At 35.9% G+C, this 24,089-nt stretch overlaps 1 protein-coding gene across 1 annotated transcript; it reads right to left on the bottom strand.

Moving 5' to 3' along the window:
* Positions 1 to 6,405: 6,405 nt before the first annotated feature.
* On the bottom strand, positions 6,406 to 8,323 carry LOC149233127 (cytochrome P450 71AU50-like). The gene is made up of 2 exons (XM_089376658.1): positions 7,315 to 8,323; positions 6,406 to 7,196 (listed from the first exon to the last, which is right to left on the bottom strand). The coding sequence occupies exons 1-2, from the start codon at positions 8,230 to 8,232 to the stop codon at positions 6,570 to 6,572; spliced, it is 1,545 nt and encodes a 514-aa protein (XP_089232784.1). The 5' UTR covers positions 8,233 to 8,323; the 3' UTR covers positions 6,406 to 6,569.
* Between the last annotated feature and the right edge of the window lie 15,766 nt (positions 8,324 to 24,089).

The raw sequence follows: 24,089 nt of genomic DNA, 5'->3' as shown, positions 1-24,089 counted from the left end.
AGGGCATGTTACAAGTGGTATTAGAGTTGATGATTGCAACACTGGTGCATTTGGGAATTGTTAAGCGGAAAAGAAATCAAGGTATGCTACTAGTAGGCATCAAATCAAGTATAAGTCTAACATTCTACATATTGATATATGCGGTAGACTACCTTTGACATGATATGTGTGATTCATTTTATAACTGCATTAATGAGTAGTAAGTAATAAAGTATGCTGCAAAACTATGTTCATGACATTTGAATCCGGATGAGGATAAAAGATAATAAAATTTTTGTCACACTTATTAACAATCTTGAACAGTCACTAAGGAAAGTGACAATCAACAAACCAACTTTTGTAAATATGGAAATATTAATGATATATTTAATGAGCATGACTAAAGTTACAATGAACTACTTTTAATGAGTGAATGAAAGAATGTAAAATATGGGGAATGTCCTTGAATACGGCGATAGAGTGTTTTAAAAGGGCATTGGAAGAACCCCTTTAGATATTGGAAATAAACAATGAGTCAAGTAGTGAGACTTGACTGTAATAACTAATTGTTGATTGAGACTTGTCATGGTTGCATTAAGATGGTTGGTAGGAGCGATTGTTTAGTGTTTGACTAACTATTAAAACTTATATGCATGAATTGGATTTGATTTAAGTTTATTGCAAATTGTACACAAGTGATTATGGTAGTTACTTCATTTATCAATATGTTGGTAACAATGCACTATGGAAATTGGAAATATTGGCTTGTTACCCTCATTTTTATTGACATTTACACATTAACAAATATTTTCATATACTTTTATGCATGAAAGTATTGTATGCATGAAACTAAAATTATTTTGAAAGTGAATAATTATTTATGACTAGCACTGCCAATGGGATTAAGTAAGGGTAGCTTAACAGCAACAAGAAAAGCTATGAAAGTAAAACTTTGCAATGCGAATTACAACTGTAAATGAGAAATTATAATGTTATGATATTTGTTATTTTGTTATTTGGAAAAATCAAAATGTTAATATAGTTATTGTGGACCCATGCTGAGGGTTAAGTATAAATTCATGCTGTACATAAATGTTTCTTTTGTTAATGATAATGCCCATAAGATTCATTATGTAAATCATTGTGGGAAAGAGTGCTAAAAGATAATTTTACATTCTAGATAGTTGTGAAATGCCAAGAGGCCATGGGTTCATGGTGGTTTCCTACCCAGAGGGGTTGATGGTAATTACCTGCCTAGATTTCCTTTCCCTAGAGATAAATGATCTCGATAAGGGAAAAGAGTTGACCAAGATGGCGAAGAGGGGGAAAATCCTGAGGCAACTGTGTTGATTTGGAGCTTGTTAGACGAGAACCAAAATTCCTCATAGATGGGACATTGCCAGAGGAGTAGGCAAAACACTGCTAAGAGGAATCATGTATTGGACCCTTTGTGGTCATTGTAATTCTTGAGCGGGTTGGCCAGTGGAATTCCAGAATGGACCCAGTATGGTCTATGTTAGAGAACTATCTAGATGTGAAAATCACTCAATCTAGTTGTGGAAACCAGTTCCCATAGGTTGGGAGGAGCATTATTTTGCCACTGTGGTTCTCATCAAAAAAATTTACCTAATGAGTTATGTGTTATGTTAAAAAAGATTTTTATATATAATTGTCTAAACGTGTTATGTACATCTTGACATGAAAGGAGCCTTGTGCTCAGTAAAGAACTATTGGTAGTGGATTTCCTTTATTGTATTACCAATCTTATGAATGTCTTGAGAAACGGCTAAGACAATTTGAATTTGATGCAATTATTGATCATTTCAATTATTGGAGAGTGATGTGCTCTCTCAGTACTTTTAGAAGTATTGTGTGGATGTCTTTAGCGAGAACTAAGATAATATGCACATGGTGCAATGATTTATCATTTTGATGACTAGAGGGTTGGTGCTCTCTGAGTACTTTTGGAGGTACTATGGTTAAAATATCATTTGACATTGTATAAATGAGTGGTAGTTATAAGTATTTCATTTGATTCAAAATGTTGTGACTAATATGATTATGTTGGCTCTGTTAGTCATATATTACAGGGTGTTTTCCATGGAGTGTGGATGCGTCGTCAAACCATTCTTAGAGAACTTGCATAAATGTGACCATGATTTGCAAGGGTAATTGGTAAGTGATAGTATGTTCTATTGATATTATGGTTTATCTCTTAAAAATGAATAACGATTGAGTGATGGAAAGTAGACATTGCGTATTTTTTTAGTTATAAATGCTTATGACTATTGATAAACATTAATGTTTTGTTTAGTTGTATTTCTTGGAAAGAAAATCATTCCATTTGAAGGGGAAAGATTCCCTTTTGGTTGTTTCGATTTGATATTATGAATAAAATTTAATGATAAACATCGAGGATGGTGTTTTCTTTAAGGGGAGGAGTATGTAATATCCCTAGCCTAGGAATTTAGATTTGACAACGATAATTTAATAAGGTGAAATATTATGGTGATAAATGGATTAGAATTTATGATTATATCATTATTTACGATATTTAACGAATAAAGATTATGCACAATGTAAACCATAATATATTACAGGAGTGCTTGTTAATGTTTATGCAACTTAGTATTCCTTTACTAAAGTTACTTTATGTACTAAGTGATTTGGATAATTACCTGTGGGTAATTTGTGTAAAATTTTCTTACTCTGCATTTTCATATGAGGTTAGAGGGTATACTACACACAATCCCTCATGTCATACTTTCACTTCATTAAAAAATTTTGGATCATGTGTAGAAAATTTGTTAATAGCATCATCAAAACATAAAAGTTAGTAAAACTATTTATTCTTGTTTGAATTTTTAGCAAAAAAAATAATAATAATAAAGAGGTTAAATATTTCTTTCTTCTTTTAAGTTTTTATAAAGAAAGTTACATAATTTGTTTTGAGGGAAATAAATATTTACCCTTTAAAATTATTTTAATAAAAGTAATTTACTTTAAGCAAAATAAATATAATTAAATTTGAGGGAAAAAAATTATATTTAAAGAGGAAATTTATATATTTTAGATGTTCAAAAAACAATTTTATTACTCGTATGGTAGAGGGAAATATGTAATTCCTTTAGCACTCAACTTTAAATTAACAAATGTCTGTTTAATATAAAAGTAATTTTTTTTAAATGTAAAACAATGTCGATTATAGAAGAAATATATATATATATATATATATCCATTTCTCAATATCCCTGCTAGATTTTATGTTGGAACTGTAAAATATTTCACTCTTACTCTCACTTGTAAATAAAATATTTCAATGTTCATCATAATAAAGTATTTTATTACTCAAACAAAAAAATGAAAATACAAAAATTTAATTACTACCTAATAAAAGTAATAAGATGGTCATGTCTAGTTCATTCAATTCTTAACATAAAATTAATGTGTCATTTCAAAAAATATTTGATATTTCTCATTTTTTTGTCAATTTTGTCTAAAATTCAATAAATATTTGTTAGGATTGCAAATTAAATATATTGAAATAATACATGTAATGATTCTATTAAGATGTGTAAGGCTTAGTTATGTACTAAGAAATGGTCATTTTAGGTTTCATAAAGATCAGATTTGTAATGCTTATTTTTTTAATGTAATTGTTAAATTAAATGTTGAACCATAAATAGATTACTTGTTAGAACAACTCAATCTCCAATTTAACTTTTAGTTTTCATATACTATTTATAGATTGTAAAACATGCAATTTGACATCATAGGTATAAAGGAAATCCATGGCACTAAGGTAGTTATTCTTACTGTCTATTGTCAAGATATCCATCCTTTGATTTTAGAGAATATACTATTGTGAAGATACCCATCCTTTGATTTTAGATAATATATAAATAACATCTTTATTAGTGAAGGCAAATGTTCTTAGATGTATATGGTCAATATAACCATCCTAATTGTAAAAAATATAAACTTGTTTTGAGCAAAGATCATATGTGTCCTTTAGGGAAGTAGATTATGTTGTTATATTGCACTTCAATGGAATCTTTATTCCCTAGGAGAGTCCCTTTCTAGTGGATCTCTTTTAGGAAAGTGCACTTCAACTTGTTCTAACCAAAATTGAATACCCATGGGCATCATGAAGATTCAAAAATAAATGTCAAATGGTCTCTAGTTGGCCAAAACAAAGACATGTATCCTCTATGAAACTTGTGCATAAAAATTGCTAATCTAATAAAATACATTCACACTAAATTAGAGTTCATAATATCATACAACTAAAAATTTATTATCCATTTTTTTCTAGGATCAATAAGGTCTCATAGCTTCTCCAAAAATGAGAAAGGGGTCATAAGGGTTTGATATAAGAATTTGGGCCTATAAATACAAATAGGTTTATCATATCTTCATAACTTGTTTCTCAAGGTCCATTAAGACTTAGATGGGTATGGGTTGATTTCATCGATGGGGAGAGATGTAACGGACATTAATGGATCAATAGCTACACAAATATTGGTTTCCCTCACCCTTAAATAGAGAGATAAAACAAGAGAGAGAAAATGCCACCTCCTTAAAGGTGAAAAAAAGCAAAGAAACACACAAAGAAAGGATAAGGATAAGCAAAACCATGTGAACGTAGAATAAAATATTCTAGATTATTGATTCTTCCTCTTCATGTAGTTAAGCCGGTAATTTAATATCTTTAGGATTGTCCAAATGTAATCCATTAAAAAAATGGGTGTATCAATGATTTAAAATTGTTATGTTGTGTTTATTGGTTGGACATTGTGTTGTTTCTCTCAATTAATTTTTTGTTTTTTGTTTTTGTTTTTTAAAAACAAATTTATTGAAATTTATAACTTAAATAAGTTACATTAGAAAAAAAATACCATATTAAAAAAAATATTATAAACAAATAGTGGATTGTCATCATTTTTATGACTAAAAAAACCCCTTTAAATACAAAAATAATATATTTATTTTCATATTTTTTTTATTATTAAAATCCCCTCTAAACAAAAAATAATATAATTATTTCCAAAAAATTATTCATTAAATTTTATTTTAAAAAATACCATAATAAAAATAAATTGTAACCATCTTTACCACACTAAACTACAAAATCCTCCTAAATGCAAAATTGATATATTTATGAGTACAAAACCTTCCTAAATGCAAAAATGATATATTTATGAATAACTAAAAATATCAACCAACGAAATGACCATAGCAATATTTGACATATTTAGTGCATGCCTGTTCGTTTACATGCTCCATTGAACCCTTCATTGCTTTAAAAAAAAGGTACCATACGCACTTCTAAAAAAACCTACCATATTTGTTTACACACTTCTCAAAAAAAATACTACCATATTTGTTTACACACTTCTCACGCGGTAAGACGAGATAGAACAACTTCGCCCCTCATTGAAACCAACCTTGAAACTCTTTCTATGGATTCTGTCAGATCAACTTAAATGCAGATTTATTATATGGTTTTTCTCCAGATTTATTGTATGTTATACAATATCTACACACAATTTTTTATAATATATATATATATATATAACAAAAGAAATACGGATCAATATGCTATTTCAGATTTTATTTTTATAGGTTTTTTTAATTTATTAAGAAATTGTTTCAGTTTTTCAATATGCTATCTCAGATATTGTTTTTATAAGCTTTTTTAATTTATTAAGAAATTGTTTCAGTTTCTCAATTAAAGATACTGGTGTTGAGGATATTTTTGGCCTTTTAACATAAGTTCATGTTTTGCATTTAATATATTTCTCTACAGGCTTTGTATTCCCCAATCCTAGAGAACCTCTGAACTCCAAAAAAAAAGTCTTCAAAGCTTGGGGAACTTTGTCAAGCTCCTATTGCAGCTCACCCCTGAAAAATGAACGTTCCCATACAATTCCAAAACCCTAAAAACGCTGGAACCATTGAAACGAGTTTCCCACCTTCCAAAAAAAATTCTCATGTAACAAAAAAATATAACCTACATCCCATTCAAATTTCATGGAAAATCTTGAAACTCTTTCTATGAATTCTGTCAGATGAACCTAAATTCATTGTAGATTTATCATTAAATGTATGGCTTCTTTCCAGTTGAACTTAAATTCATTGTAAATTTACTTATTATTTTGGAATATGTTAATTGTTTCAGTTAATCTATTTTTTCTATTAAAATTCAGTCCTATGATTACTATTGAATTTAGTTTTAGAATTTAATCATGGAAAATTTTAAGTATAAAAAATATTTTTAAAAAATTAAACTAGTTTAAAAAAAATTAATAATAATATTAATATAAAAAAAATTAATAATAATATTAATAAAATAGATTATTTTTCCATCATTAAAACTGGAAAATTATTTTTCCATGCGAATTTAGACTCTCAGAAAAAACAACCCTATCAATATATACATACATCAACAATTACAATACGGAAACATCAACAATTACAATACGGAAAGCCCAGGAATGGTAGCAATATATACATACATCAACAATTACAGTCAACAATTACAGTACGGAGATCCGAGGAGTTGTAGCAATATATACATACATCAACAATTACAGTACGGAAAGCCGAGGAGTTGGAACAGCACAGAGATCCTTTGCCCGGGGTACTGTAATTCCTTCATTCTTTTCAGACATGTCCAATTTTTCTTCCTTCATATCATCGGGAAGCTTCCAATTGAAACACTGAAAGAGCTGCGCCACAGCAAACTCTACAACAATCATTGCCATTTGTTGTCCGGGGCATCCTCTCCGGCCCGCTCCGAAAGGAATCCACTCAAAATTTTCCACCTTGGCGTCCAGGAACCCTTCTTCCATGAATCTCTCCGGCTTGAAACTTTCAGCATCCTCGCCCCATGACCTTGGGTTCCTTCCAATTGCCCATGCGTTCACCACAAGCCGAGTTCCGCTGGGGATTTCGAAGCCCAACACATGGCACGTTTCCATTGATATGTGGGGAAGTAATAATGGCCCCGGCGGGTGAAGCCTGAGCGTTTCTTTGACCACAGCTTGTAAATAAACGAGACGAGACAGATCAGATTCTTGTACCATACGCCCCATTCCAACTACGCGTTCCAGCTCGTCCTGAAGTTTCTTCATCACTGGCGGGTTTCTTAGCAATTCGGAGATTGCCCACGCTATGCTTGCAGAGGATGTATCCGAGCCAGCGGACAAGATATCCTGCCAATAAAAGACATCCAAATCAAATCATTTTCACCATTATCATATTTTATGCAAAGCCATAGAAACCTAAATCGGTAGAGAATCCATAAATGCTTGTGTGAAGCAAGTAATATACATAAATGAGAGATTTTATATTATCTCGCGTGATTTGGAACCCCAAATTCTCATCCGCTGAGGCGGCGAGCAAAACATCCACAAGATCTGGCATGGCGTTGGGGTTATTCTGCGAAATGTGTTCCTCTAGTATCTTCTCTAACAAGTCGTCTTGGATCTTGTGTATGTTCTTCAATCGACGGTTAAGACCTTGAAGATCCATCCACGCCAAGTATGGTATGTAATCTCCGATGTTAAAAGACCCTGCTAACACAAACGTTTCCTTGATCATTGAGTTGATCCCAATGCCGCCAATTAGGTCTTGGTCACAATACTTTTTACCGAAGGCAATCCTGCAGATTATATCAATCCCAAGGGCTGACACCGCCTTGCTAATGTTAACGGGCGAAAAGCCCTCATGATATGAAGTAACAATAGCGCGAATCATAGCAGAGACTTCCTCTTCTCTTATGGACTGAAAGGAAGCTATGCGTCTTGAGCTCAGCAACTGTACGACGCAGAGTTTACGCATTTGCCTCCAGTAGCGGCCATACGGAGAAAATGTGATGTCGGAGGAGTTGTACCACAAGTACTTAGTGGCGGAGGATGGAGGTCTGCTGGCGAAAAGCAGATCATGTGTCTTGAGGAACTCCTTGGCCACATCTGGAGAGGAGACGACTAAGGTGAGGGCGGAGCCGAGGCGTAGAGACATGAGTGGCCCGTATTTGAGACAAAGCTCTGCCAAAGCTTTGTGTGGAAGTTCTCCCATCATGTGAAGGTTTCCAATAATCGGAAATGCAAACGGCCCCGGAGGCAACCTCAATTTTCTTCCCCTGAAGAAAAATGCCCAGGCCGCCACCAATGCAAGGAGAAGAGCAGTACTCGTGAGTAACTCTAAGCATCTCTGAACCGCTGGGTCAGAACCCAAATCGATCGCCATTTTCACTCTCCACAAGCTCCAACTGGTATCTTGAATTTATTGGTCAGAACCTAACTCGATCGCCATATTCACTCTCCTGGTATCTTGAATTTATTGCATCGTTGATGGTACATATTGGTGGGTGGGTAGATTAGGATAACCATAATTTTAGATCAACACAATCATATTTACCAATGTGATTGATAATCGCTACAATTACATTTTCTAATATAGTTGATATAAGCTGATAAGTTTATATCAACCAACTACATGAATAATTATTATCTGTATTTAAGATTATTGATAAATATATAAATATCATCAATCATTATTAATAAATATTAACAACCAAATTATTTATAACTAGCAATTGCACTATATGTTGCAATGGGAATGCCTTAAGGCAAGAATGTAGGAAAAAGTAGCATAGAGAACCACATGATAGAGGAGAAGCTTTGTTTAAAAAGAGAAGAATGGAATCTAGTGAGAGCTTAGTACTTGAAGTGTGAATTTTCCACTACCCCATTCAATTATCCCAATCTTTTCTCCTCTAGGAAATTCACATGTGATACCTCTAAATAATGTAGGAAAAAGTAGCATAGAGGACCACATGATAGAGGAAAAGCTTTGTTTAAAAAGAGAAGAATGGAATCTCATGAGAGCTTAGTACTTGAAGTGTGAATTTTGCACTACCCCATTCAATTATTCCAATATTTTCTCCTCTAGGAAATTCACATGTGATACCTCTAAATACAAATGGCAGATGTGGTACATATCAAACCTAATTGCATGTCCATGATAAAGTCAAATTGTTAGTATTATAAGGTTTCTCCTTATTATTAATATTTTAATTGGTGGGGTTCGGTACATTCTATTGAGCATACACCTATTCTTGAAAATGAGGTTTTTGATATACATGCCTTTAGACTTACTAACTAAAATTCCCACAGTTTATATGCCTATGATGAACATACAAAAATAATCAACCCAAACAAATTTAAAAATTCAGTTTAAAAAACTAGTCTTATAATTAACATTAAATTAAAAAGGTATTTTATTTAATTTTACAAGTAAAAAAATAATCAACCCAAACAAATTTAAAAATTCAGTTTAAAAAACTAGTCTTATAATTAACATTAAATTAAAAACGTATTTTATTTAATTTTACAAGTAAAAAAATAATCAACCCAAACAAATTTAAAAATTCAGTCTATGATGAACATACAAAAATAATCAACCCAAACAAATTTAAAAATTAAGTTTAAAAAACTATTCTTATAATTAACATTAAATTAACAAAAAAATAATCAACCCAAACAAATTTAAAAATTCGGTGTAAAAAGCTACTTCTAAATTTTAGGAATAATTCTTAAGCACTTAAAAATTCGGTGTAAAAAGCTAGTCTTAAATTTTAGGAATAATTCTTAAGCACTTCTTAAGCACTCAATAATTTTAATCAATAAAAGACACAACAATTCTTTCAACTGTGAATAGTTTCTATTGAGCATACACCTATTCTTGAAGATGAGGTTTTTGATATACATGCCTTTAGACTTACCTATTCTTGAACATGAGCTTTTTGATATACATGCCTTTAGACTTACTAATTAAAATTCCCATAATTAATATGACTATGATGAACATATAAAAATAATCAACCCAAACAAATTTAAAAATTCAGTGTAAAAAGATAATCCTAAATTTTAAATATCAAGAATAATTTTAAAAATTTAAACATAAAACTACTCGTTTAATCATTATAATAAATAAATAAAATATTAAATTAAAAATAATTTAAAAAAAAAATTAGAATTGAAATTTCTTTATTTAAATAAATTTTTAAGTTTTTAAAATAAAAAAATATTTCAAGATAATAAAATTAAACTACTTAATAATAAATAAATAAATAATAGTTTAGGCAGCCAACAGTTCTGACGTACTCAATAATTTTAATCAATAAAAAACACTGCAATTATTTAAACAGTGAATAGTTTCTATCAAGAATCTGTGCATGGCTTCTTCAAATAAAATGCAAATGCGCTGCATAATTTCTATCAAAATTATTTTAGCACTTAATAATTTCTATAACGAAAATGAATTGCAATACTTCTAAGATCTCAAAATCTTTATCAACAAAATGACTGCAATCATATTAACATTTAATACTTTGGATAAAAAGGCACCGTAAATCTTTAACAACTTTTATCAAGAAAATGTAGTTCAAAACTTTATCAAAATTTGCAAGAAAAATGAGGTAAAGACAAACCTTGGCCCTCACCATTAACAACAAACACACTTCTCACGTGCTTGGAAGATAGAAGCTCCCGGATCAATTCTGCTTCAGTCAAAACAATTCTCACTTCGTAACCAAATCAGATCACAAACTTTTCACCTGCAACACAAAATTGAATTTGAAGTCTATAATGGCAACAAACAATCCAAGAGCAGCGTATGCCATAAAAATTACTTGTGACAGTGCCACTCAACCATATAAGGGAAAACTCTCTTTCTGAAATCGTGATGTACAAAGGCCATGTCTGTGCGTAGCTCCTTCTGATCGTGCTCGCAATATCAATAGATTGCCGATCATAAAGGGTGGGGCAGAGCCTTTGAATACCTGGTTTTCAGCACTCCATGGAGAGCCCTCGCAATATCCAATAGATTGCCGATCATAAAGCGTGGGCAAGGCCTTTGATTGCCGATCATAAACCGTGGAGCAACGCCTTTGAATCCCTGGTTTTTCAGCGTTCCATGGAGAGCCCATGGCATCGACAAGTATTTGAGGAAGAAACGTTTGCAGAAAAAGGGATATTCCTGCAAGAAATAGTGTGAAATAGTGTGTACAACAGAGCATTAACAGATTGTAACCAATTCAACGGATTCATACTGGTTTTTCCAATCCGATGGCAGTCACTCTTTCCATCGTCTAACATCGGAATCAAAAGCTGACAAAGTTACAGCTAGCATGAGGGGGAGTTTGTTTCAGAGGGAACCCCTTACAGCTTAAATATTATTATAATAATATATACTCCTTATATATATTAATTAATAATAAGAATAGCTCATAAAAATATATTATCATTATATTATTAAAATTATATAATAATATAAAATTATAAAAAAATAATAACAATTATAATAATAATAATAATATGTGATAATAATATTATAATAATATTATATTATTATAATAATAGTATAATCAATATTATTATAATAATAACAATAAACACCAATTATTTATTATTTAGGATAATTAATAACTATATAAATAATAGCAACTATATTATTATATATTATATATATTTATGATTATTATATTAATACTATCATAATAACATTCATATTTAGGAATATTAATAACTATATAAATATTATCAAAAAATAATATTAACTATGGTTGTCACAATGGTTGACCATGATCGATATTATAAACCTAAGGGAACAATAAACCCAAGGCGTTGATATTATAAACCCCAAGGAATAATAAAACTAAGTGATTAATACGAAAACCCCAAGGGAAAAATATTAAACCCATGGGACTAATATTATAAACCCAACATTGTTACACCCAAATATAAACACTACAAACACTGAAATAAACATGGTTTATTTTCATGGTGAGTCAATCTTTGTGAAAATGCGACATTCAACCAAGGGACTAATATTATAAAACCAACATTGATAAACCCAAATATAAATACTACAAATACTAAAATAAACTTGGTTTATTTTGACGGTGAGACAATTCTTGTCACAATGCGACATTCAACCATGGTTGATGATGTTTGGCTATGATTGACAATGGTTTACCATGATTTATATTATCAACCAAATGGAATAATAAACCCAAGGGATTGATATTATAAACCCAAATGAATAATAAACCCAAGGGATTAATACTAAAACCCAAGGGAATAATATTAAACCCATGGGACTAATATTATAAACTTCACATCGAGTAAAGGCAAATATCAATACTACAAACACTAAAATAAACATAGTTTATTTTGATGGTGAGACAATCCTTGTCACAATGCAACATTCCAACATCGTTCACCATGTTTGGCTACGATTTATATTATAAACCTAAGGGAATAAAATAACTCAAATTTTGATATTATAAACCCAAATGAATAATAAACTGAAGAGAGCAGTACTAAAACCCCAAGGGATTATGAACCCAAGGGAACAATATTAAGCCCAAGGGACTAATATTATCAACCCAATATTCATAAACCCAAATATAAATATTACAAACACTAAAATAGACATGTTTTATTTTCATGGTGAGACAATCTTTGTCAAAATGTGACATTCAAGCATGGGACTAATATTATAAACCCAACATTGGTAAACCCAAATATAAATACTACAAACACTAAAATAAACATGGTTTATTTTGATGGTAAGACAATTCTTGTCACAATGCGACATTCAACCATGGTTGACCAAGTTTGGCTAATTAAAACCCAAATGAACAATAAACTCAAGGGATTAATATTAAAACCCCAAGGGATTATGAATTTAATGGAACAATATTAAACCCAAGGGCCTAATATTATAGACCCAACAATCGTAAACCCAAATGTAAATATTACAAAGACCAAAATAAACATGATTTGTTTTCATGGTGAGACAAACACTAAAATAAACCTTGTTGGAATAATAAACCAAAGGGCCTAATATTATAGACCCAACAATCGTAAACCCAGATATAAATATTACAAAGATGAAAATAAACATGATTTATTTTCATGGTGAGACAATATTTGTCAAAATGGGACATTCAACCATGGGACTAATATGGTAAACCCAAATATAAATATTACAAACACTAAAATAAACATGGTTTATTTTCATGGTGAGACAATCTTTGTCAAAATGCGGCATTCAACCATGGGACTAATATTATAAACCCAAATTTGGTAAACCCAAATATAAATACTACAAACACTAAAATAAACATGATTTATTTTGACGGTGAGACAATCCTTGTCAAAATGCGAGATTCAACCATGGTTGACCATGATTGATATTATAAACCTAAGGGAATAATAAACCCAAGGGACTGATATTATAAACTGTTGGGCAGCAGATCAGCTTGTAGCCTGAGTTTTGGTCAATGTAATGTAAAAACCTTGCAAAATGCAGGCGCGGATCATGAAAGTCTAGGGTTGTCTGCCCTAAAATAATATAATTTAATATAGAATGGGTTGTTCTACCCATGGTTCGTGGACCATGAGATTGTATAAATAGAGCGAGGCTCTAAGTGTAAATGTGTCATAGTCTTAACTTTGAGAAGTGATATGGGTTTTGGATGTTGAATTAGCTCTGAGTCTGTAAGTCCGAGTCTTGGGTTCTAGTAGTAGGAAGAGGCTCTGCAGCTAAGTGCAGAGAGGTCTGGTAGAGTCTTCAGCTGTGTGCGTGGACCCCTACAGCTGAGTGTGCAGGGAAGAGTTGGGATTGCACTTGAATAGAGGATTAATAAAAGATAAGTTGATTCTGAAATACTATGTGTTTATTGCTTCTATGATATTTATGCATCTCTTTACAGTTTATGATTGCACGCACTGATTATAAATGTTGAATGATTAATGAGAATATTGGGCCCATATAATTAAGTTAAGACCTATAACAAATGCATAGTTAGGAATAAAGATCTAGACAACTCCTCTTTGCGCTCGTTATAGAGCTACATGGAAGCAGTCGCACAAGTTGCGAAGGACAAATGACTGTGCGGAGCAGTGCATGCGCGCAGGATCAGTTCGCAAACTTCCTAGACTTCATCAAGACATCCATAGGGTGCAGAAACCTGGTTCCAGCACACTCCCATACTACCTTGGGTAAGACCTCAGTCTGCACACCGCATACTATTACCGAAAGGGTCGGTAGTTTCGGGATTTGTTTGGCTAAATTACTTCTGAACCTGGGTTAGGCCCCAATAAGCCAACAAATGGTTGCATTGTTGGGACCAAGATCTGCCTAAGAGATGTCCGATGTCGGAACACTAGAATCCCACGAAGAAGGAAATTGAAGAGTGGTTGGATTAGAAGATTCACGAGTTCGTGATATAGGAAAATAGAACTCCGCAATTATTTGAGAAAAGGTGGCTGGATCGCTACGTGTATATGGAAATACATGAGATCTTCCCTGCATCCTTTCCATCAGAGCTATATGATTGGATCGCTAGGTTAGCCTACAGCTAGGGAAGGTACAAACTCGATCAACCGATAGTGTGGACTCCGGAGTTAGTGCGCATACTAGAGGCACAAAAGATAAGATCGCACGCATTGTGGACCATTGGCTTGACCGGATAATAGGAGGGTTTATCACTGAGTTCGCGGTAGACATAACTATGAGCTATAGCGAAGTATAAAGATATTTTCTCAAGGGATCGTGAGGTAGGTACATTAAATCCCTGAATACCTGGATTAAGTTGTCGTTATGTGAGAGGCGGGTTATGTGAATACATTAATGTTTAGAATGAGGGGGAGTGGAAAGATCTACAAAGGTACCGAGGGATTAGGAAACAGTCCTTTAATTTCACCTTCATGCAAAAGCGAGGAAGAGCTCGCTCGGATTTCTCCGAGAAGTGCGGTCAGTTTGATAAGGCAGTGCATTCTATAGCTATCCCCTCCACTTACACCATCACCCACTTTAACTACTTCACCTCCATCTTCACCTACCCCACCTCCACCAAAATCGCAGTTCAGCATGGCAAGTGCAATCAAGCTACCCATATTCAGAGGAGTAGGGAATGAGGATCCATATTAGTTCTGGTTCATGGTAGGAGTAGTGTGGGAAGCACAAGGGGTCATGGATGACAACATCAAGAAGGCTACATTGGTGAGCATGCTGCAGGATCGCACATTGACATGGTATATCAAGCACTTTGGTGATAACCAGAATGTAGGACTAGCGGAGATCCAAAATGCGTTGAACAGAGAATTTAGTGGGCCAAAATTAGAGACACATTCAATCATCGAATTTAAAGAAATCACGATGCTTCCAAGCGAGACCCCCTGGGATCTAGATCAACGACTGAAGAGTATGATCTACGAGGCTAATATGATGTTAACGGATGCGCAGCACCGTGCATGGTTTGTAGCATCTTTGACACCACACTTGAGGATGGCGTTGTCAAAGTAGAAGCTTTCAACCCAAGTTGAAGCATTGGAAATGGCGATGAGGTTGCATGAAACACTGATACAAGATCTCGGGTTGGGAGTCCAACAAATCCATGCGCAACTACATAGTCTATGCTTGGAGATGCAGAGTTTGAAGCAGGATAGGGCGCCACAGCTAGAGGTGCATGAAGAAGTGTTGTGCATAAAATGCAAAGGCCAGGGCCATGACAAAGACCACTGTCCAGTATTCGCAAACTACTTGGTAGGAGAGGGGCCAATGCCGTTGAGACTAGAGGCATAGGTAGGGCCTAGTCTGACACCCTCACTATGGTGTGCAATCTGTCAGATAGGAGGAAGGAACATGATGGATAACTATCACTTATTGCAGAAGTATACACAGACTCCGCAACAGCTATTTTGTAATTTATGTAGGTCAGTGGGCCACGATGAGCAGACTTGTCGCAACTACGAGTTAATGATGGAGGGGACCCCTGCCTATAGAATGCAAATAGAAATACGAGGCCTTGACCCAACCGTGGGGATGGCGCACACTAGATTTCAGGGTCGAGGTTGAGGACGAGGAGGAATAGGACCAGGAAGGGGTCGCGGATAGTTAATCTATTACAACTGTGGAGTACCAGGGCACTACGCTCACAATTGTACCAACGCGACAATAATATAATGTTCATACTGTGCTCAATTCAATAATGAAGCAGTAGATTGTCCTACGTTTATCATATAGATGCACGAAAAAGGAGTACTTCAACCTACTCTAACTCAAAATATTCAAATGATGAGGTCTAAACCATGCGAGGAAGACCAAAATGTGAATATGGTGCTTAGAAGTGGCACGACCACAGGGGAAGATAGGGGAAGTAGCCCGAGGAAGATACATGGGCTCGCAAGGCTCCTACATAGGAACGTGAGTTTGACTTGGAATGTGCAAAGGAGACATTTATGGAAGCTAAGAAGAGCTTCGCAGAGGCCTCTACTTTAGGTAGTAAGGGTCAACCAGAGCCAATAATGGATCCTTCTATGCTTACTACCTTTTTAGAGACATGTATGAAGTTGTTGCGCGACAATAAGGCAGTTAAAGGACTACAAGAGCTGATCACCAGGTGCACAAGGTCGGGTGAACCGCACGTAGTCTGAAAACTAGGAAAGCATACATTGTGCACTAGGATGGAAATGAGATTAGTAGTGCAGATTGACGAATACAAAATGGACCATGTAATCCTAGACTTGGGTTCGGATGTGAATATGTTACCAAAGCAGACATGGGAATGCATGGGTAGGCCCACGTTGCAGTGGTCCCCTATTCAATTACGAATGGCGAATCAATAAAAGATTTTGCCCATGGGGAGATTGCAAGGAGTAATACTTGATATCGAAGGCACGAGCATGCAGATGGACTTTGAAGTAATAGAGATTGTTGATGACAGCAATCCTTATCCTACACTGTTAGGAATAGATTGGGCCACCGATACGAATGGAGTCATCAATCTGAAGAAGAAGAAGATGATATTCGAAAAAAAGTCCCTACACGTAGTAGTTCTGCTAGACTGAGCCGAAGGAGTGTGCTACACTAAACCCGTGCGTGACAATGGAAGCGACGATGAGCTGGATTGTATCTACAAGATAACTGTGCGAAATTAGGATTTGGTGAATCCAAATGCAAATGGAAGGATCTCGTGGGAACGCCCAAGTTCCTACACCTCGGATTCAAACAAACAAGACGAACGCTGGCACAATCGATTGAATGAGATAACAACACTGAATTGCAACATGATGACTAGATCACTCTGTTGCGTAATAGCCCAGGCTCGAGATCTACCAATATATCATGGATTGATAGCGGTGGATGAATTCTTTAGCAAGTTTGAGAGTGTAGTACCAGAACAATAGTGGTTCGATGCATTGAAATGGGCTCTGTGTGTGACACCTGGGCGTTGGTGGGGAAGACATCAAGGAAATTTTGAAAACTGACGTGACTGCATGTGGATGATGCAGCTACGATTTGGGAAACCGGAACTACAGATAGTAGATAAATATGATGGACACAATGACCTATGCATGCACCTCAAAAAATGGATCAAGGCCTATGGAGAAGAACCTAAGCCTGAATGGGTACACTTATTCTACCATACCCTGGATGTCATGCCCATGAATTGGTATACCGAGATGGAACTCCAGCATGGTATAAACGAATAGGATGTCTTGCACGAGGGATTTTTGTTAACATTCACATTTGAATATCGATGGTCAAATACTGTTGACAATGTGTTGCAAGTCGTAAAAGCCACCATCCTCAAAATACCATGGGAACCACGGGAGGTAGTTCAACTAGCATGGGCAACCCAGTTAAGCAGTGCCCTAGAATGTTATAACGTACAAGTAGAGGAGGATGATGACGACCCCCACAATATTAATATTCCAGAAACTGAAGGGTGTCCAAAGTTCGAGGACCATCAATTGAGGATCCTGACATCACTGCGCCGCTAAAACAAAGTAGGTAAACATTGGTATGGACGTAGAGCGGAAGCACACGATGCTTGGGGACTATTGGGATGATGCTATGGTAGATAAGGTCGTCAAGTTACTTTGCGAATATCAAGATTTGTTCTCTACCAAAATCACGGACTTAAAAGGGATCATTGGTGACTTAGGAATGATGAAGATCACTTTGAAACCGGACGTGAAACTAGTTAAGCAGCGACCTTACCATTTGAATCTGAAGTATAAAGAAAAGGTATGCAAAGAATTAGACAAAATGCTTGCAGCTAGAATTACTGAACCAGTGGAAGAATCTGACTGGGTGAGTCCTATGGTAGTACAGGAGAAAAAATAACGACGCCTGTGTTCACGATCCATTCCTGACATAGTTTACAGATGAAGTATTAGAGAATGTTGGCGGACAAGAAGCTTACTCATTCACGGATGGATTTTGAGGGTACCATCAGATCAAGATCGCACCGGAAGATAGGAGCAAGATAACCTTCGCAACCGAATGCGGCTGTTTTCAATACATCGTTATGCCCTTTGGACTGGAGAACACGCCAGCGATATTTTCGCGTGTAGTGGTGGCTGCGTTCAAGGAATACATCCATAAGTTCTCGGAGGTTTATGTGGATGATTGGACTGTATTTGGGTTAGTTAAACACCATATAGCGAGCTTACATTTGATGTTGGATACTTGCCGATGACACCAGATTGCGCTAAATCTTAAAAGGTGCACCTTCCTCGTCCCCTTTGAAAATCTGCTCGGCCATGTGGTCTGCAAACAAGGCCTGATGGTGGACCCTATAAAGATTGTCGTTATTCTGAATCTGGAAGCACCGCAAAGTGTCAAAGAACTATGCACCACTTTGGGGCACACTGGTTACTATATGAAGTTTATTAAGAGCTATGCAAAAATAACAGTACCAATGGAACAATTATTGAAGAAGGACGCTACATATTGTTGGAATGATGATTGTAAGAAAAGTTTGGATGTTCTCAAGGAAAAAATGGCATCCACTCCCATCTTGGTCTTCCCAAAATGGGACATCGAATTTCATGTACATGTTTGTTGGGTTGTGTTATATTATTTCCATGACTAGCCCATGTAGTTAACCGGGGAGCCCCCTTCATTGCACCAATTGTGTATTAGGGGGGGTCACAGGGGGTTTGAGGCGCACCCATTTTGGACCCTATGTTAGGCGGACACACCTATGGTTTTGTGCATGATTTTCGCACATGTTTTTTTGGACGCAATGGTTTTTGGTCCATGGTATTAGATGCTTCGGCATGTATAAATATGTATTATAACATTGAAAGGAACATAATGAAAAATCAAGCTAGTAGTCTCGGTTTTGGGATCCAGGGGAAAATCTCTGTGTATACGTGTTTTATGTGTTATGGTCTCGCATTGTTTATTTTCTGTGTTTTAGAATTCATATGCAGGTAATTTTTGTATGGTGTTAAAACCTACATTTGGTATCAGAGCAGTTTTGGCTTCAAGGTGACACCTTTGTTGCTGAGGAATTTCGCTCGGGCCTATGGTAGACCCTGTTCAGTGGGAGATCTGTGAGATCGATTTTGGTGGTGAAAGAAGATGGCGAGCAGTGAAAGATAGAGATCGAGAAATTTAATGGTCAGAGTTTTGAGTTGTGGAAACTCAAGATGGAGGATCTATTGGTGGATAAAGATTAGTGGATCATGGTAGATCCGGGTACTAAACCAACGGGAGTGTCCGATGAAGAATGGAAGAAGTTGGATTAGAAGGTAAAGAGCACAATATGATTATTTCTCAGATTCAGTATTGCTAAATGTATCAGGGAAAGCTACAACAAAGGCTTTGTGGGACAAGTTAGGGACTTTGTACCAATCTAAGTCTCTGGTGAATAAAATGTTCCTGCGGAAAAAGTTGTATAACCTGAGGATGAAAGATGGAGACTCATTGACAAAGCATACGAATGCATTTAACACTGTGGTAAGTCAGTTAGCATCTGTTGATATTAAAATTTTAGATGAAGATAAGTGCATCAATTTGTTGTGTTCTCTACCAGATTCGTGGAATAGTCTAGTTATTGCAATAGGTAGCAATGCAACTGCCTTACAGTTTGATGAAATAGTATCATCCTTGCTGATGGAGGGGATGAGACGTAAAAATATGGAGAGCTAGAATGGTGATGCCTTGTCTATATGAAGATGGTCTGGTGAGCCCCAAAAACGGGTAACTTTATGCGCTCATTTTGCCTATTATTCTTGATTAATCCACCATTCTTCATAGTTTTATGCATGCTTTTGAATATATTTATGTTAATTGAATGAATGAGAATAGTCACTTGACCACAAAGTCTAATACGTGCTTATTGTAGATTTTTGAACTTTTTGGACCAAGGTCAGACGTTTATGGGCAAATTGGCAGCCAAATACGAAGGAACAAGGCTGAGGATTTGTAGGAGGGGTGTCTCCTGCACTAAACGACCCCTTCCTCGAGTTCTCCACCATCATCTCAGAGTTCAACAGCCCACCAAAGATGATTTCAAGGGGCAGCCAAACAGTTTTTGTGAAGTGGCTGATTAACTGCAGTTTTGGTCAGCCAAGCTCCTAAAGTTAAGGAGGATTGTTGGGAGTCCTCATGTTGCATTAGTAGGAAGGCTTCAAGCCTTGGTAGTTTAGCTATTGAATAGTTTTGTTCGCACTTTAGTGCAGCTCCGCATTTCAACTCATTTTCGAGCTCTTGCTGTAAACAGTTTTGTGACATGACTATTATTTTTTGTGTAATGGAGATGAATTTCACTTTGCACCAGCTCTGAGCTTTCTTAGAAGGCTGTAGCTCTTGGGGTTGGGCCCAAACCAAGTTCTAGTACCTCCTTTGTGTACTTTTATGTGTTTTTCTTGCATTCATAGAATAATTTCTGTTATTTAGGTTAAGATCTTGCTTTGTTACTTAGGTTGTTTTTGATGATTAATATAGCTTTTCATGCTTCAGGTTGATCTGACAATTTGGTAAAGAAGAGATCTGAAAAAAGGCCATCAATCAGTCCTTGATCTCATCTCTCCCTCCTTGGGACCATGAGCTGAGACCAAGGCATACTTGCTGCCACAAAAACATTGTTTTTGCCTTCCAATGCAATTGCTAGTGTTAGATTTTAAGTTGGAAAAGTTGATATCAGTTGTGTTTGCATGTTTAGATCTATTCTTGCTTAGTTTCCATAGCTATCTTTCATGATTTCCTATCTATAAACTTTTGTTCATCATGTTTCTGGTTTTTAGGTCAGATTAGGTCAAAATAGATAGATCTCTGGTTTTTCTAGTCTTTGTTCGATCAGTTTTGGAAAATAGTGTGCAGAGCACCTGTAATACATCCCTACCTACCCTTCCTCCATCATACAACCTATTCCGGCCCCTAATCCAAGATTCCTTCCCTTAATTTTCCACACTTTCCGAATTTTCCCTAATTTTTGCATTTTTGGTGCAACATTTCTCCCTCCATCCTTGAACAAATCCAACCACCTTCATCACTCCTTAGCTTCATTTACAAGGTCCTAGACCCCTTAACATCCTTATACATCCTTCATTTCCACTTTTCCACCATTTTTCCACCATCAACCCTCTAAAATCATCTTCCGGTCTATTCCTGTAGAACTTCCTATAGAAACCGTGCAGACTTCTTGTAGAAGTTCACGCGAGCCGTTTCTTCGAGATCTAATCACTGTGGAATTCTATAGAAGGGTGCTAGGGACCCCTTAGGCCCTCTTCTCACCTTCCCAACCTCTTGCAAGTGCCCACTCCATTTCCTTTCGCCAATCAATCTTTGCGCAGTCAAAAATAGTTAAAGCACATGCATAATAATTCTGCAAAATTACTGAAAAATACAAAAGATGATTTTTCCATATTTTCCTTTAGAAGTAGCTTAGTCACATGCATTTTAACTTTCCAAGAGTCGGTGGCATCCATTTCAGTAGCTTTCATCTGTTTTCTTGCACCAGTAGGGTTAGTCGGTAAAACTAAGGTTTGCGTTTCCTTTCAGCTTTCAGCTTCTTTCTGCAAGTAGATTAGCCTCTCTGGAGTTATTTTTCGTCCATCACAGTTAAAATCTTCTTCTAAGAACTCATAGAAGTTGGCTTAAGCTCCTAGCGAACTTGTGCCAACTAATCAAGTGATACCCTGCAGTAAGAGCTAGTACTTGTGCATATAGCACCGTCACTTCCAACTTTGTTATGAACTACCAGGTTGATAAAGTAAAGAAGGGAGTCCCAGGAGTTGCAGCATCATTACTGCAATACCGGAGCCCACCATATTTTTAGCGCCGTTGCCGAGGAAGCATCAAAGTATTTGCGATTACTACTTTTCTTCTATTTTCTACTCCAACATTCTGCTAAGTAGTTTATTTCAGCAAGAATATGTTAGAAAATTATATATTATAGAGCAATGGAACACATAAAATATTGCAGAAATATAAACATAGAGAATGCATAAAACAAGAGAGACACAGATATACGTGGTTCACCCAGTTTGGGCTACGTCCACCCCAAATAGCCAGTCCTTCCTTTCTATTATCCATCAAAATGAAGAGACATAACCTACAGCAAATCCGTTGTAATATCCTCTATTTTCTCTCACAGTCTCACCTCTCAGTTTCTCGCTCACAGAATACACATCTATATCTCAACCTCCAATACAATGCCCTCATACAAAGAGAGGGGTTTCCTTCTAGGGAAAAAAACCCTAAACTAAACATAAGTTCTACCGTCAGATCATCTGCCTAATGAACGACCCAGATTGACTAGAAATTACTATACTTTTACAAGGCAATTTTACATTTGTTTTTTAGCTTTGGGGGTGCTGCCCCCGAGCCCCCGCCGGGGGACCGCTGGCCCCTGGACCCCCCAGCCGGGGGGGATCGGCCCCGCCGGACCCCTGCGGGGGGACAAGTCCCCCCCGCACCCCCCCCCCCCCCCCCCGCGTGGAGGGGTGTACAAACTTCCTGGGGTATACATCCGGTTGAAACAAAGACCTCTGAACAATCATGCTCCACACACAACAATCTTCCACTTGGAGAATGATTGTAGAAACTCCGTCGCTACTTCATTTGCTGGAAAATGACTCCTCTTTGGACCTCGTTGTTTCTCATCTTCATCGTCATCCTTGAAGACCAATTGAAACTGCTCAGTTTCTCCCTAGTTACAACTTTTGTTAGCATATCTGCAGGATTCTGGCTAGTGTGTATCTTTTCCAGCTTCAACTCTCCATCTTCCAACACTGATCGTATGAAATGGTACTTGAGCTGTATGTGTTTAGTCCTAGAATGAAATGTTGAGTTCTTTGCAAGATGAGTGGCACTTTGGATATCACTGTATAACGTGCCCATATCATGCTCCTTACCCAATTCACCCATAAACCTTTGTAACCAAATCATTTATTTACTAACCTCTGTAGCAGCAACATACTCTGCTTCTGTTGTTGAAAGTGCAACAACACTTTGGATTTTTGAAATCCAACTGACAGTTGTTCCACCAACAGTAAATACATATCCTGTAGTGCTCCTCCTGTTATCCCTATCACCTGCCATATCTGCATCAACATATCCCTGTAGAGAAATGTTTGCACCACCAAAGCATAATGCTTGATTTGTGGTACCTTTCAAATATCTGAGAATCCATTTCACTGCCATCCAATGTTCCTTTCCTGGATTGTTCATGTACCTGCTTACAACTCCCACCGCATGTGCAATATCAGGCCTTGTGCAAACCATTGCATACATTAAGCTTCGAACTGCTGATGCATATGGAACCTTAGACATATAATCCATGTCTTCTTGGGTCTTTGGGCACATTTCCTTACTAAGTTTGAAATGGCTAGCAAAAGGTGTACTAACTGGTTTTGCATTGTGCATATTAAATCTTTTCAACACCTTTTGTATGTACTCATTCTGAGACAATGTTAATTTGCGATTTTTCCTGTCTCTAGTGATTCTCATACCAAGGATTTGTTTTGTAGCTCCCAAATCCTTCATTGCAAATGAATTTTCCAATTTCATTTTGAGTACATTTATTTCCTGCATGTTAGATCCTGCAACAAGCATGTCATCCACATACAATAACAATATAATATAGCTACCATCATTTTGCTTTTTCAGATAAACACAATGATCAGAGTGACATCTGGTATAACCTTGTTCAGACATAAACTTGTCAAATTTTAGATACCACTGCCTTGGAGCCTGTTTTAAGCCATACAAGCTCTTCTTCAACCTGCACA

The sequence above is a fragment of the Pinus tabuliformis genome, chromosome J, assembly GCF_031772625.1.
Source record: "Pinus tabuliformis cultivar Carrire ecotype Pingquan chromosome J, CPIR1, whole genome shotgun sequence".
Lineage (NCBI taxonomy): Eukaryota > Viridiplantae > Streptophyta > Pinopsida > Pinales > Pinaceae > Pinus > Pinus tabuliformis.
The sequence above is the reverse complement of the archived record's forward strand: the minus strand, read 5'-3'. Positions and strand labels throughout refer to the sequence as shown.

Bases quoted from the DNA above. Each gene is read 5' to 3' on its own strand.
- LOC149233127 (XM_089376658.1), bottom strand. From the start codon at position 8,232: ATGGCGATCGATTTGGGTTCTGACCCAGCGGTTCAGAGATGCTTAGAG. The intron at 7,197-7,314 runs GTATATTACTTG...TTTTATTGGCAG, and splicing joins ATATAAAATCTCTCATTTAT to GATATCTTGTCCGCTGGCTC.